Here is a 14,909-nt window from a genome sequence, read left to right as displayed (position 1 = left end):
ATTACGGATGTAACATTGCAACACCCGATCTACAGACTATTATAAAAATTTATAAAACAAAAATTAATTAAAATTACATAAATTAATTAATGCAAACATCATAAATGAAAAAAAATCAATCAGTATTGAAATATTAATTATAATTGCATAAATGAATAAAATATCAAATAGTATTGCAAATTTAATTAAATTTGCATAAATTTAAAAAAATCGAATAGTATTGAAAATTTAAATTATCACTTACCATTGTCATTTGATCAACGGAGATGTGCTTATTATCGAAACGGATTAATTCTCTGGCCATTACTAACACGATCGGATTTTTTTAATTTAAAAAAATTAAATTCAAAAAAATTTTAAACAAAGAAATTTGATAGATTTTGAGAAAATTTCAATGAAATTTGATAGATTTTTGAAGGGAATATTGAAAGAATGTTGAGAATTATCAGAGAATTGTGTGAAAAATAAATGAAGAAAAAGGAATTTTGAGAGAATTATAGAAATTGTGAGAGATTTGTGTGAAAAATTATTTGAGGGGCCTTTTTATAAATTTTTTTTGGATCGTTAGAAATGAATGGTCAAATTTTTGACCGTTACACTAGCAAAACGCTTAATCCGATAAATAATCCAATAAATGGCCTAATTCTGTTATCAATGTTTAAAAACGAACTTTTTGGGTAAAATGGTAAAAACAAATTAAATAATTTTTTTAAAATTGAAAAGATGAATAAATTATTATGTAAAAAATAAAAAAATATTAAAAAAAGCAATTATCCCGATGATGTGACAACCTTTATTCAGGTAACCGACAAGCCATTGCCTTGTTTCTTACACCCCCCATTACTCTGCACATGCACCATTTGCATAACAAAATAAAATAACATTTTCCAAGTTTCCATTATTCTTCAATTAAAATACTAAACCCTGTTTAAAACTTAAAATTAACTTTTTCATCTGGGAAAAGAATTCATTGATTAATTTTATAATCTGAAAAGTATTTCTTTTCAAAGAAATAAAATATATTCATTGAATGTGTGTTAGAAAATATATTTTATGGAAAAAAGTGAAAGCAACAAGTGTTTTGTTTAGCAATTAAAAAAGTTGTCCTTAATGAAAAACTGAAATCTGAATTTAGAAATAACTTACTCTCTACCAAGATTCCTACTCAGTTCTTGTAAGAATTCATGAAAACTCATTTTCAATTTTTCCAGCATTGAGCAGTTCTTTTGTTTACCAAAGTACTGGAAACTCAAATAGAAGCCAAAGTGGGTCAGTTTCCAAGTTTTGTATTCATTATATGTTTGTGCATGTGTATATATATATGTAAATGTGTCAGATTCTGACACACATCTTCTCCCTTTTTCTCTATCTTTCTTGTGTTATGCCAATCATGCATTAAACTAACCAATCCATTATTCTCTTTTTTTTTCTACCTTTTTTCCTGTTTCCTGCAAATTTTCAGCAACCCTTTCTGAAGCTCTGTTCTTTTTTTTTTTAAATCTTTTATCGTCCTTGAAAAGTCACCTTTTTTAAAGTTAAAATCAACCCAAAGTTTTTTCATTTTTTTTTTTGCTCTTCTTTTTACATTTCCATTTTGGGTTTTGGTCAGCAAATGGTTGATATTTGAAGAAATTGGGGGGGGGGGGGGTTCTATACAAACAGCCAAAGTCCATTATGATTTATTAATTTGTCTATTTTCTTATCTGGGTTTGGTGGATTTTTACAAGTTGTACCACCATTATTGTTGTTGTTACTTCTAATTATTGAATACATCTCATTCCATTAAAATTTTCTTTGTTTAGGGGGGGTCTATGATTAATATGTTTTTTTGTTAATAGATCTCTTCTGGGTGGTTGTCTAACCTGTTGTTTTCCCTTTCTTTATTTGTTAAACTAATATTAAAGAGCCCAAAAAAGTTGCAGTAAAGCAATCCCATTAGTCTGAATCTAGTACAATTTGTTGCAAATATCATCTTCCATATATATATATATATTTGTTGTGAAATGTTAAGCTTTGATCCTTGATTGGGTTTGTTTTTCTTAATCCGGGTATTGACCCCAAAGTTTTATTTTCAGTTTGTTTTGACTCAAGGTCTCAGTTGTTCTCTCACACAACCTGTTTGAGTTTATTTGTGTGAGGTTTTTTTTTTTTTTTTTTGTAAAGAGTAATGCAATTTGGAGGCACCCAAAATGGCAAATCTTGTTCCAGGGGTTCTTCTGAAGCTTTTACAGCATATGAACACGGATGTGAAGGTTGCTGGTGAGCACAGGTCATCTCTATTGCAAGTAGTGAGTATAGTTCCTGCACTAGCAGGGGGTGAGCTCTTCCCTAACCAAGGCTTTTACCTTAAGGTTTCAGATTCATGTCATGCTACATATGTATCATTGCCTGATGAACATGATGATCTGATTCTTAGTGATAAGATCCAATTAGGTCAGTTTATTCATGTTGATCGCTTAGAATCAGCTTCACCAGTTCCCATTCTTCATGGGGTTAGGCCGGTCCCTGGGCGACACCCTTGTGTTGGGAGCCCCGAGGATATTGTTGCAACTCATTCTCTTGGATTCCTTAATAATGGTAGTAAAAATGGCTCTGGTATTTCAAAACCTGGAGAGAAAGTTAAGTCACCATCAAAACAAGTCAGTGGAGAGAAAGATAAATATGTTGGGAGTAGATCAAATGGTGGTGCAAGAGAGGATCAGTTGGATAAGAAAATGGCTTCTTTGACTAGATCAAAGTCTCAATCGACTAAACCGGCATTGACTTCAGATACGAAGAAGGAACCTTTGGGGAAATTGAAGGTTCTAAGCTCACGGTCGATTCCGTCTTCCCCCACTAGTTGTTATTCATTGCCAACATCTTTTGAGAAGTTTGCCTCTGGGATTAAGCGGCAGGCGGAAATAAAGGCTCTGAGAAAGGGAAGTCCCAAGGTGGGATCCATGGAGAAGCCGAGTTCTTTACATGGGACGAGTCCGACTGGGAAAAAAGTACCGGTTATCAAAACTTTGGTTCAGGGGATTGAATTAGGAGCAAAGGCTTTGAGAAAGAGCTGGGAAGGGAATCTGGAAGTGAAGGGTAGGGACCATTCTAAACCGAGGGCTAGCAAGCATGATATCAAGCAAGAATCTCGGAGCACTTCTGTAAGTTTTCTTGTTCTTGTCTTTTAATTTGTCTGATCTGTTAGTTTTAACTGAGTAATGCCTTGGTAAGTTTAAAATATGAGATTATAGAATGTAATTGGTTCCTTTCTCTTAAATCCATTTTTACTGTTTTGAGTTGTTCAATTTTTGAATTGATTTTTCCTTAAGGATATAACCTAAGATGATGCTTGGACTCTGATTTAAGTTTAGGATATGGCATACATGTATGACATGGTTGTCTTCAACTTGTTGCCCCTCCGTAATAACTAAAATCCGGATGCCAGGTTCCTAGAAAGAGCACATCAAGCGAAAAGTTGCTGCCCAAAGAGGAGAATAAACTACAAACATCGACCAGGTCACTAAAAGAGGAGAGTAAATCTCTGGTTTCAACTAAGAAAGTCATGCCAAATGGAATGTTGGATGAGCAAGAGAAACCAAATAAACCGAGAACTTACATTGGGAAGAAATCTGGAGATCTAAGTAGTAATGGTGGCTTGGGGAACTTGGTTAAGGTTCCAATAAATAGTAAAAGATTGACCGATGGAAGTGTTTCATGGGGTTCACTCCCCTCTTCTCTTTCAAAGCTCGGAAAGGTATGAACCTATGACTCTTTACTCTTGATAACCTTCATAGTTTTTATACAAAGTCTCTTTTAAGGGTTATCTTGTCGTAAAAAGGATGTATCTGCTGTTAGCAAATTCCTTTTGAAGAAAAGTACCAAGTCCAGATTTAACTAAAACTAACTTTTATATAAATTACCTTCTGGCATTCCGAAATACATAGTTCCTTTTGTGATTCTCATGTCGGATTTATTTTTGTTGTTACAGGAGGTCATGAAACATAGAGATGCAGCACAAACGGCAGCAATAGAAGCTTTACAAGAGGCTGCTGCTTCAGAGAGCTTACTTCGATGTTTAAGGTATGGGCTACTTAACAATAAAAGAAATTTTAGCAAATCAAATTATATAAATTGGCAGTAAAAGCTAAGACTTCTTAATTTCAAAACTAGGCTGATTGTTTAGCAACCATACATTAGCACAGCTTAAACCTTGGTTTGATTGGGATTGGAAGCCATTTAGAATCAAGGGTCTTCCACAGTTGTAGCCGCAAAATTTCTTGCTTTTCTGAGAGGGAAGAAAAATGAAACTTTTAGCTTTTCCATGGACCTTAAAGTACATAATAGGAATATATCTTATCTTTATACATTGGTGTTGTTAAATTCCGTAAGCAAAAATGACCACAAGTTGGCCGCAGCTATGGCCTTGAGGACAAAGCTGGAGAGAGGGAACTATATAAAGGTTATATAGGTTCTTCGGTAATGTCATGATCAGTTTTCTGTTCCATAAATACAATGTTCTTTGTAGTAGTGGGTATTAATGGAGACTAAGTGGTTGGACCTGGAGAAAGCTATGTAGGTTGGTGCATGTTGAGACACCCATAACAAACTCGCCGTATTGAAGTGATTCATATATGGATATTGGTTATGTAACAAAGGGTTGACAGATTCTGGAGATTATTGTAATTATGTTTTGTAATCTTTTATGGATGATCTATAGCTGATTGTTCTTTGATTTCTTATATATTTGGTATACTATTTTTGTGTTGCAGCTTATATTCTGATCTTACTACTTCTGCCAAGGAAGATAATCCTCAGCCTGCAGTGGATCAGTTCTTAACTCTGCATGCGAGGTTGAATAATGTTCGGATGATTGCTGATTCTTTATTGAAAACTATTCCAGTCAGTTCATCTCCGGAGTCTGAAGGAAATCCATCAGAAGAGGCAGTGAAGGTTGCATTGGATAGGCGGAAATATGCAGCTTCATGGGTGCAAGCCGCATTGGCTACCAATCTATCGTCCTTCTCGGTTTTTACCAAAGAACATAATTCAATACCGAGTCATGCATCAGCATCTGTGCAAAGCCAGAAGGCTATCCCTGGCAATCAAAACATTTTAATTCTAGAAAATTCTGCTAAGAATGCTTCTGCAAAAGCCCAAGGGAAAACTCGTCCGGTAATTGTTTCTAAGCTTGTAGCACAGGGTGTTCTTCGAAAAGCAGGGGATGTTTCGGGCCTCGGACCAAAGGTACCGGTCCAGCCACCACCAGAATGGACAAGGGGAAATGGCCTTGATGAGGCTGTTGACTTGGCTGAAATGCTGCGAATGGAGTCCCAGGATTGGTTCTTAGGATTTGTCGAGAAATTCTTGGATGTCGATGTCGATACATCTGCTTTATCAGACAATGATCAAATAGCTGGGATGTTGACACAGCTTAAGAGTGTGAATGACTGGTTAGACGAAATCAGTTCAAACAAAGACGAAGGAGAAGGAGAAGAGATGACACCCCATGTTTCATCAGAGACAATTGATCGGCTAAGGAAGAAAATATACGAGTATCTTCTTACACATGTCGAATCTGCTGCTGCTGCTCTAGGTGGTGGCGGATCACAACCGTTACCACCTATTCGAGCAGCTGAAACAAAATCGAAAAAGTGACATCATGGCAAAACATCGGAGGAGCTTTTACTAAATTATCATATATGTATATAAATCCAACATGGGTTTTGGGTATGAATGCACTGCAAAGTGCAAGTTTTTCTTACAGTTGTATTTGTTGGCTTAAATTATACAAATGAAACAGTTTGTCCAACTTGAATATATCTATCTTTCGACAGAAAAGGTTAGAATCTAAAAAACTCTGTTCCATTGGCAAATGACTAAAACCACTTTAGAAAGTGCTTATTAGATCTACAAAAACCCCATCAATTCATGCATCTTCATTCTTCCAAGTGAGATAGAGATTTAATTATACTAGTTGTTATATACATATATATTATTAGACAGATAATGAAGGTTTTTAACTTTCGATTAAAAGATTATTATTTTTTAAAAAATATCAATTAAAGAGTTCCTGAAATTAAAAAAAACTAATAAGATATATAAGCGTCAACTTAAAATTTTATGAAGATTTCAAGTGAATTTATAGGTTAAGTTAATGTTGATATATTAAATGATGAGATTAGTAATAAAAAAAAGTGTTAATAAAGATGGGAGAGCATTTCAAATTGGTGGGTGAAGCTAACAATGTCCCACAAAAGGTCACCGCAATCATGACGCCAATATGGCCCAACCTCACTTCCACGTGTGACTCCACCAATGGCTTTTCTACCTTTAAATTCTCACCCACGGTAACCTTATCGTCAAAGCTAAATCGTCAAATTTTAATTGAAATTAATATACGCCTCCCCACGTATATGACCGGGTCGACTCGGATTACAGATGCAACCTTTTATTATTATTATTATATATATTTAAAATTTAAAGTTCTCCTTGTTTATAATTTTATTAATATATTTTATAAATAATTTAAAACTAATTAATGGTGAATTTCACAGAAAACAAGATGGAAAATATTTGTTTTAATCTTCTTCATCTTTTTCTTTTTACTTAAAAAGCTTTTGTTTTATTTAAAACGAAAAATATAATTTTTCCTTTACAAAATAAACATTATTTTTTCAGTTTTTTATCAAGCAAAAGTCCTTCCTTTCAAAAGTTACTTGATTTTTATATTAAAAAATATTTTTGTTTTAAAATATTTCTAGCTTGTAGAAGTGCCGGCCAAAAATATCTTTATTTTACAATTAACTGCTCATTTTTTCTATATTAACTCATCAAAGTTTTAATTAATTAATTAATTAATTATTATTACCTAAAAAATCAAAGGTTCTTTTTTTTTCCCTTCCTCTCTCCCTCCCCCACATAAGCACAAAAAGGAAAACACGCATTATTGAGTGCCAACCCACAAATACAGACACTTCCTCTCTCTAAAAAAACTCAAAAAAAAAAAAAAAAGTAAACCCATTTTAGAGAGAGGAAGTGTTAATTGAATGCTCTCTAAAACCTCACCTGATATGGCCTCCTTTCCTTGTTCCAGGGTTTGCTTCTTTCTCATTTCTTTTATGGTTTTCTTTTCTTTCTCTTTTTATTTTGCATGTTTGTTTTTTCTTCTGTTGAATTTCTAACTCTTTTTATGAAGAGAAATGAAAATATGATGGTAAAGATCTGTTTTTTCCCCTTGTTGTGGCTAATTGAGTAAATGGGTGTTTTTGTTAGCCTATTTTTGCTTAATGGTTAGTTTGAGTTTTGCTATTTGTGATGCTTGATTTGATTTATGTGCCATTCTTACTGATTTTTTCTTACTTTTAGTTCTATCTTCCGAAATTCAGTGATGTGCTTTTCTATAGTTTTACCTTTATAAGAACAATCAAAAGTTAAACAATTTTTTTATTTCTGAATTGCATGATATGAATCATTTGCTACAAGCTATTGTTACTGGGATTCGGTAGTTTCAGTTTTCTTTTCATATATTTTGAATGATTTTACCTTCATATTCATATTCAAATATATGGCGGACATAGCTAGTTAAGGAGAAAAAAGATGAAGAGGGACTAACTTAGACTGCAAGTCTTTAAAAGAAAGCCTTGACTTCAATCTGAATTTGAGTTTTTATATTTTGTTTATATCGTATGTCGATATCCACGCTGTGAAGTCACTTCCTTGTGTGTATTGATGTTTCCCTTAAAAAATATATTGGCGGTTTAGGATCTCGACTGTAAATACAAATCCTTTAATATGAACTTTCATTATTATTTTCCGCATGGGTTCTCTGAAATCTGTTGATTGTTACTGCAGGAACTTTTTTCTTGAGTATATTTTGGTTTATGGTATTTAAGTTTGAAAGCCTGCTTTCCAATGTTTTAGGTGAGGAGTGGGCTTTGTGTCTGGCCAGGTAATAGGCAACTTTGCATTAGAAAGGGTCTTGTGTATGGCTTTATGCACTTACTATCAATTCCCTTCAAAACCTTGCGTGGAGCGAGTCGATCTCTTAGGGTTGCAGAGTTTTGCAGTGTTTCCAATATGTCTTCCTCATTACAAATTGAATTGGTGAGCAAACCTCTATATCTCTAATTGCATTTTCTTTTGATGGACCGTTTATTGGCCCTTTTCTTTTGACATGAAAAAGAGTCCTCCGACTTGTGGTTGAAGGTTATAATAACTGGTTTTCATGTACGTTAGATATGAAGCTTTCACTAACCATTTTTTTTTTCAGGTGTCATGTCTTGGAGACAACTATGCATATCTTTTACATGATGTGGACACAGGCACAGTTGGAGTTGTTGATCCTTCAGAAGCTGTGCCAATTATTGATGCTTTGAGTCGAAGAAACTGGAACTTGACTTATATATTGAATACCCACCACCATCACGACCACACTGGTGGGAACGCAGAGTTAAAAGCAAGGTATGGTGCAAAGGTATGGACAACTTTATCTCCTGCTAAATTTTCTGTCACCTTTCAGCTTGTATCAGAAAGTTAATTCCCTCTCAACTTATCAGCTCACATATGGAGTAATAATAATAATAATAACAATAATAATGATAATAATATTAATAATAATAGTCATCGTTCTTTTTTCATGTAGGTGATTGGTTCTGGAATAGACAAGGATAGGATTCCTGGAATTGACATTGTTCTAAATGATGGGGAAAAGTGGATGTTTGCAGGTCATGAAGTGCATGTCATGGAGACCCCTGGTTATACCCGAGGTTAGATTCATTAGCCAATTCTCTCGGAAATTGCATTAATCAGATACTTTTTATTATTTCAAACTTCAAGGAAAGAATACTTGGAATATAGAAGCTTCCTGATTGTGATAGGTTGTATCTTTTCATTTCCCATTATTATTATTATTATTTATTTTTAAATTTAATTTGTTGTATGCAGGCCATATTAGCTTCTATTTTCCTGGTTCTCGAGCAATTTTTACTGGAGACACTTTGTTCAGCTTATCATGTGGCAAGCTTTTAGAAGGCACTCCGGAGCAGGTAATTTTAACATCTATATTTTACCATATCGTAGCTGACAGCCTGACAGTGGACACCCCAGAACGGTATATTGCAAGTTTTAAATGCAAACATATGGTAAATAAGTTACTTTGTGGAGAAAATGGGATTCAGCTATCAAAGTGATGCAAATTTATTGCTAGGGAAAATAGGATACAAAGTTCAAACCGTCTCATGTTATTTACTAGTGAAATGAATTTTTGAGGTTTAGAAGTTAAAAAACTTTTAAAAAATTGCCTGTCATTTGTTCTTATTAGTTTTGCTTCGACTTTCTTACTCATCTTTTTCACAGAAAAAGTTGAAGTACTAATGGTTGATTAATTGTTCAGTGCAGTGGTAGTTCAATCATCTCTATGCACAGTTTTTCCTTATAATTTCCACCGGAAATGGGGTGCATGTGAACATGTCAACTGAAATTATCGTTTAACGTTGTGGGGTCTTCTTTTTTGTTACTTCTACACTTGCACGGGTCATTGTACGATTTGGGACATTAGTTTCATTTTATACTAACTGAAGGTTCATGGAGTTAAATTAAAACCAAACAAATGTAGATTTCTGGGAGCATATATCATGATCCTTTTATAATCTGGCAAACCTTCGTTGTTTTTGATACTATCATAACAACCGAACTTCTATCCAACAGATGCTTTCTTCCCTTCAGCGGATCATGTCACTACCTGATGATACAAATATCTACTGTGGTCATGAATATACTTTGGTTAGTCTATTTTTTTTACCCTAATCACTTAACTTTCCTAGTCTTTGAATTTGATGTGCTCTAACATTATATGTACCCATTTTGGCAGAGTAATTCGAAATTTGCTTTGTCTATAGATCCCAAGAATGATGCACTTCAGGCTTATGCAACCCATGTAGCTCACCTTCGCAACAAGGGATTGCCCACGGTAATTTCTGAAATTTGCTTCTTTTGTTATTGATTTATAGAATCTTTCAAAGTTTGAATGTAAAACCACGCTGGTCAGTTATGTTATCCAGACTCTTCATTTCCCTTAAAGCATCCATGTCTGATGCTTGTGTGTGATCTGATTAAGGGTTTAGTGTTTGAGATGGGTGTATCTTGAACTGAAATATTCAAGGATAAGTTGACCATTAACGTGGTGTTTCAGGTTCCTAGTACATTAAAGATGGAGAAGGAATGCAATCCATTCCTCCGGACATCAAGTGCAGAAATCCGGAAAGCATTAAAAATTCCGGTGACAGCAAATGAGGCAGAAGCCTTCGGTATCATACGCAGAGCAAAGGATAATTTCTAGGATTACTTACATACATAGATACAGATATGATACTTCATTCCTGTTTGTGTATAGCTGAAGTCATGGTTGCTCTTCCATTTCTGAAATGATCAAACAGCACCAATGTTTACCACTTCCATGTCCATATGCTTCATTTTTTCCCCTTAATTTTTCTAAGTTTTTTGAAAATTAAATCTGTTAATCAAATCTCTACTTTTTTGCTTTTTGGTAATAAAATATTTGACCAACATTTTGCGTCCTGTTTTTATTATATCATAAGCAAATGCAGGTCGTGTTCCTGGCTTGTAAATCTATGGTTTTTGTTTTTTTCAGTAATATTTTCTTAGCGTAACTTGCAAGTTTTAACCTAAAAAAGAGACTCATAAAGTTGGACTTGTCTGAATTTATAGAAATTTTGTTCAAGGCTCTGCTGTGTCATTAACATTAATTACACTCTAGTTTTCAGTTTAATGAAGAAAAGGTCCTCCTCTTTAACCAAATGCTTCTGCTACTACTTGGCACGGTTTTCACCCCCTTTCCCTCATCTTGAAAATTTTCTTCCCCAGATTCTTGCTCAACAAACAAAGATTCCGTATACCCTTTAGAGCTTGAAGCTGGTTTTAATGGGCTTCTTTGATATTTTCTCCCAAGCTGTTCATCATTACTTGAACTTTCATCTTCAATGGCTGCCTTTCCCTTTCCCTTGACAACATGCTCCTCTTCTACTTCGGAATCTGAAACATATTCTCTCTCACCGCTGCTTCCTTCAGAAGATGTATTGCTTAATGTGTAGAAAATAGTCACACTTCCTTTCTTTGCCCTTTGGAAAGAATAGCTCGGTCTTCCTGTATATAATGGAAGAACAGACTTTGGATTTGAAACTCTTTCATCTCTGCCTAAACTGTAGGTTGTGGAGAGCTTTCTCTCGATGCCTTGCCTTTCTCGAACCAGTTTGCCTAGTTCTTCCTTCGTTTCTTCAGTGGCTACTGCTTCCTCAGTAGCCTTATGCTCAAGCTCTGTAATTGTTCTATCAAATGCTTTCTTCTTAAGTTGAAGAGATCTCTGAAAGGACCAAACAGAAAAGCATTTAGTTTATATACTGTTAACTTCTTATTTTATCAATTAAAAGATGGATATGATTGTAGATGTTCAAATGCAAACTCCAGATTTATGGAATGTTGATGTTCAAATTCAAACTGCGGATTTATTGAATGTTATAATAGCAAAAACCGACGGACTACTGAGTTAAAATCCAGGTTCATAACTGAGTTTCTGTTTAGGATGGTTATTTTTGGCGCAGTCGATAAGTACTCTTATCAACCTGTGTATCTTTGCCTTCTCTACCATCTTTCTGCTCTATCTCAGTAACATATTGATCTATAATATTTGGCAATCATCTATCATGTTTCCTACGGTCCACTTTCAGATATGGGCATTTAGAATTTTCCACAAACATGAAAAACTTGAAAATAAAACTTGATGACACTCAACCCGAATCCAAATAACATAGATAAGAAACAAGTTTGAGACGAACTAAGATTAAAACTTACCCGTTTTTCTAGAAAGCGTCCAAGGTCTTGATCTTGAAGCTTCTTCTTCCTCCAGAAGACACAACAGAACCGCACGACTACAGCTAAAACTACCAGGATTATGGACTCCAATAACAAGAAGAGAAATATGGAACTTCTATTACCTGGAAGTGAAGCGCCAATTTAGCTCTTTTTAGATTCTAGAGTTAAAATTGATATTGTATTTATATCATATCTCTATATCATAATCAAGTTTAATATAAAATATATTCATGTTTTTATTAGTTAAAATTGATATCGTATTTAAATTACATATCATATCATAATCAAGTTTAACATATAATATATTCATGTTTTTATTATATAAATTTTGATACATGTATTTTTCATATTGGGTCAGAAATTGCCGATAATTACCGGTGTAGACACTTTGGCGCTTGCGTGTTCCTTGGGAGCAGCTGGATGCAAGCTTCAGAGCTGATGACAGGGTCAGAGATCTGTGTCAAATCACTAATTAAAGAAACAGAAAACATGACAAGGTGTTCAATACGAAGAATTACCCTTGCTGCGACAAGATAGCTGGTTGCCAATCTCTGAAAAATCCAAAATACTAAGTTTAATGACACCATCGCTTTATTAAATTTCTAAACAATTTAAGCTATTCAGTTCATAAAATCCTAGGTATGTGTTTATATAGTTAAATAAGCATTACATCACACTTTTTTGAATGATTAAGTTCCATCTATGAGAGCACTAAACATTTAGAGCCATGGTAATGGTTTTGATTAAATGAATTAATTTTGTGTCTTGGTGCATATCCAGACAGAAGTATAAGATATTTTAAATTTATGGAAAAACTAGAAAAATGAAGTTTTTCTTATATTAAAATGAATGGTAATAGTTATCTATCCTACTGCTCTTATTTTTGTTAAAATCTAATGCATAATGCATCCAACACATACATGGAGTTCTAAACATAGGTATGGGATATACTCTAAACACATAAAAAAAAAACTAGAAAAAGTTAACATACCAATATCTTATATACTTATATGGGCACTCGCATCTCAGTAACAAAGATGATGTTCACATGAAAATATTGGTTTTAAAAGCCATGGAAGTAAGATATGTATGAACTGAAAGAAGCAGGTTACAAGAGCAAGTCGAAGAATCTTACTCGAAGCAGTGACAAAAGCCAGAAGCATACCCTCATCTACTACAAAGTTCTGCAGATCACTCTGAGACAATGAAGATAAAAAAGGGCCTGATAAAATCAACCATAAAAAGACACTAAGAATGTAAATCCACTAAACAATTGAAATAATGATGATTAAAAGAAAGATATAAATCACCATGATTGCTTTCAGACCAGTAGATTTTGCCAGTAGATGGAACAATCAACGTAAAGATTGAGCTTTTCGGTTTCATTGCAGAGACATGAGCGAATTGGTCGTTCATATGGATAACCTTTTCCTCCATTTCTGTCTGACAGAAATATACTGCATATCCAGAGCAGTCGAGGAAAATGCTAAATTGGATCACAGAATCTAATACAGCTGCTTTAGGAAATTTCTTGAGAGTGCCAGTAGGAGAAAATGAGTATAAAAATCCATCCAATGAACCAATTGTCACCCAACCTGTTGTTTTCAATTATGAAGTTAGAAGCAACAAAAGGAACTATGATAACATAAATTAGTAGGGAAAGAAGTAAAACTTGACCATAAGAATCAACCACGGGTGAAGATTCTGCAGAACTCAATTGTCCGATACTGGTCTGCCAAAGAACATTCCCTGAAGAAACGTCTAGTGCCAAAATAAGAGACTTAACCGGTACAGTAACATATAAGATGCCATTATTTCCTGGTGTAATAGTGTAAAGCTTATCAAATGAACTTAAGTCCTGAATCCATTTAAACTCTGGACTTCGAATCGACAGAGAATAAAGTTCCCCTTCAGTATTTGAGATCTGCATATGCCAAAACATGAAAACATCATCCTAGAAGGCAAACTACAGTCTTATATTAGGAGATCCGGAATTTCATCAAAGAGTTGGTAGTCTTAAAATGCTTATGCATTTTTACGTCGTACTGCATGTTCAAACCATTTTAGCGTAGAAGAAATTACCATCAAAAGATGAGATTATTGTTTGTAGATTATAGGTGAGCAGACCTTACATAAACACTAGCTTCGCATTGATCAATCACGGGGGCTGAAGCAAAATAACAATCCGAAACATTTTTCCAGCAACCTTGCCTGTAACCATACTGATCTATCACTGGTCCAACACTCCAAAGTAGTTGTCCTCGCATCAAATAGGAAAACAAACCCCGATTTTTGACATTGATGATCACAGATGAACACAACGTACTTACTGCAATCCCAACAATTTCATCTCCTCGTTGACCTGGTCCAGGATCAAACAGAACTTGAACCGCAGGTTCTGAAGTTCCAATTTTCATTATATTGATCCGGAGTACCCTGTTTTCTGCAATCAAATATATCTGCCAATATTTGACGACATAAACAATCACTGCATTCCAGCAAAAGAAAATTGAAAGAACCATTTTAAATTAGTGAAGATTTTTGCTCAATTATTACCTTTCCTCTGCCACCATGAACTGGGGCTTTAGACACGTTGCATTCGAAACCCAAAGGTAAAAACCAAGCTATGGAGCCATTGTTTTCAAATGCTAATAACATATCCTCAGAACAAGCATAAATTCTTCCACTCTCTCCGATTAAAGGTTTGGAAAGCCTATCACCGCGATTTCTGAAACGTTCTTGAGCGGAAAACAAGTGTGGATAATGTGGGTAATTAGGGAACCATGTCGACTGAGAAGCCACCATGAAGAGGAAGAAGATAAGGAAAAAGGTTGCAGGCATTGAGAGGTTTTGGAGAAACTACAAATATTTGAATTTTGAGGGACAGGTTGATCAAGTTCCGACTTTCATATCGTGGAGAATCGAACAACAAAAAACGGTTTCTTAACTGCCTGTTTTGGGCGGGAAAGCAAAGTTAAACTAGACGGCCCCTCACCCGCATGTTTTTTCTAGTTATCAATATTACAAAATATCATTTAATTAGT

At 34.5% G+C, this 14,909-nt stretch overlaps 3 protein-coding genes across 6 annotated transcripts; 2 read left to right on the top strand and 1 right to left on the bottom strand.

The window, feature by feature from the left end:
• Nucleotides 1-1,033: 1,033 nt before the first annotated feature.
• On the top strand, nucleotides 1,034-5,817 carry LOC108486946 (uncharacterized). The gene is made up of 5 exons (XM_053019827.1): nucleotides 1,034-1,269; nucleotides 2,164-3,140; nucleotides 3,425-3,733; nucleotides 3,968-4,059; nucleotides 4,749-5,817. The coding sequence occupies exons 2-5, from the start codon at nucleotides 2,190-2,192 to the stop codon at nucleotides 5,632-5,634; spliced, it is 2,238 nt and encodes a 745-aa protein (XP_052875787.1). The 5' UTR covers nucleotides 1,034-1,269; nucleotides 2,164-2,189; the 3' UTR covers nucleotides 5,635-5,817.
• A 1,053-nt stretch (nucleotides 5,818-6,870) lies between these two features.
• Nucleotides 6,871-10,427, top strand: LOC108486936 (probable hydroxyacylglutathione hydrolase 2, chloroplastic). Of its 4 annotated transcripts, none has more exons than XM_053019829.1 (8): nucleotides 6,871-7,100; nucleotides 7,900-8,082; nucleotides 8,249-8,452; nucleotides 8,621-8,744; nucleotides 8,923-9,023; nucleotides 9,685-9,759; nucleotides 9,876-9,946; nucleotides 10,169-10,306. In XM_053019829.1, the coding sequence occupies exons 1-7, from the start codon at nucleotides 7,026-7,028 to the stop codon at nucleotides 9,915-9,917; spliced, it is 804 nt and encodes a 267-aa protein (XP_052875789.1). In that variant the 5' UTR covers nucleotides 6,871-7,025; the 3' UTR covers nucleotides 9,918-9,946; nucleotides 10,169-10,306. The 4 variants fall into 4 exon arrangements, with proteins under 4 accessions (XP_052875789.1, XP_052875788.1, XP_017646595.1 ...); XM_053019828.1 differs by having other exon boundaries at nucleotides 6,873-7,100; nucleotides 9,848-9,946; nucleotides 10,169-10,427; XM_017791106.2 differs by having other exon boundaries at nucleotides 6,875-7,073; nucleotides 9,848-9,946; nucleotides 10,169-10,427.
• A 329-nt stretch (nucleotides 10,428-10,756) lies between these two features.
• On the bottom strand, nucleotides 10,757-14,706 carry LOC108487989 (protein GAMETE EXPRESSED 3). Its single transcript, XM_053020254.1, has 9 exons — nucleotides 14,422-14,706; nucleotides 13,998-14,324; nucleotides 13,543-13,789; nucleotides 13,176-13,460; nucleotides 13,001-13,087; nucleotides 12,384-12,416; nucleotides 12,241-12,300; nucleotides 11,845-11,987; nucleotides 10,757-11,356 (listed from the first exon to the last, which is right to left on the bottom strand). Exons 1-9 carry the CDS (start codon nucleotides 14,704-14,706, stop codon nucleotides 10,757-10,759), a joined length of 2,067 nt encoding a protein of 688 aa, XP_052876214.1.
• Nucleotides 14,707-14,909: the final 203 nt, after the last annotated feature.

This window comes from Gossypium arboreum, chromosome 10, assembly GCF_025698485.1.
Source record: "Gossypium arboreum isolate Shixiya-1 chromosome 10, ASM2569848v2, whole genome shotgun sequence".
In the NCBI taxonomy this organism is placed as follows: domain Eukaryota; kingdom Viridiplantae; phylum Streptophyta; class Magnoliopsida; order Malvales; family Malvaceae; genus Gossypium; species Gossypium arboreum.
The sequence above is the reverse complement of the archived record's forward strand: the minus strand, read 5'-3'. Positions and strand labels throughout refer to the sequence as shown.

Bases quoted from the DNA above. Each gene is read 5' to 3' on its own strand.
- LOC108486936 (XM_053019828.1), top strand. From the start codon at position 7,026: ATGCTCTCTAAAACCTCACCTGATATGGCCTCCTTTCCTTGTTCCAGG. The intron at 8,083-8,248 runs GTGAGCAAACCT...TTTTTTTTTCAG, and splicing joins CCTCATTACAAATTGAATTG to GTGTCATGTCTTGGAGACAA. The intron at 9,947-10,168 runs GTAATTTCTGAA...GTGGTGTTTCAG, and splicing joins GCAACAAGGGATTGCCCACG to GTTCCTAGTACATTAAAGAT.
- LOC108486946 (XM_053019827.1), top strand. From the start codon at position 2,190: ATGGCAAATCTTGTTCCAGGGGTTCTTCTGAAGCTTTTACAGCATATG. The intron at 3,141-3,424 runs GTAAGTTTTCTT...TCCGGATGCCAG, and splicing joins AAGAATCTCGGAGCACTTCT to GTTCCTAGAAAGAGCACATC. The intron at 3,734-3,967 runs GTATGAACCTAT...TTGTTGTTACAG, and splicing joins CTCTTTCAAAGCTCGGAAAG to GAGGTCATGAAACATAGAGA.
- LOC108487989 (XM_053020254.1), bottom strand. From the start codon at position 14,706: ATGCCTGCAACCTTTTTCCTTATCTTCTTCCTCTTCATGGTGGCTTCT. The intron at 14,325-14,421 runs GTAATAATTGAG...AAATATTGGCAG, and splicing joins TTCATGGTGGCAGAGGAAAG to ATATATTTGATTGCAGAAAA. The intron at 11,988-12,240 runs GTAATTATCGGC...CTTCACTTCCAG, and splicing joins GCGCCAAAGTGTCTACACCG to GTAATAGAAGTTCCATATTT.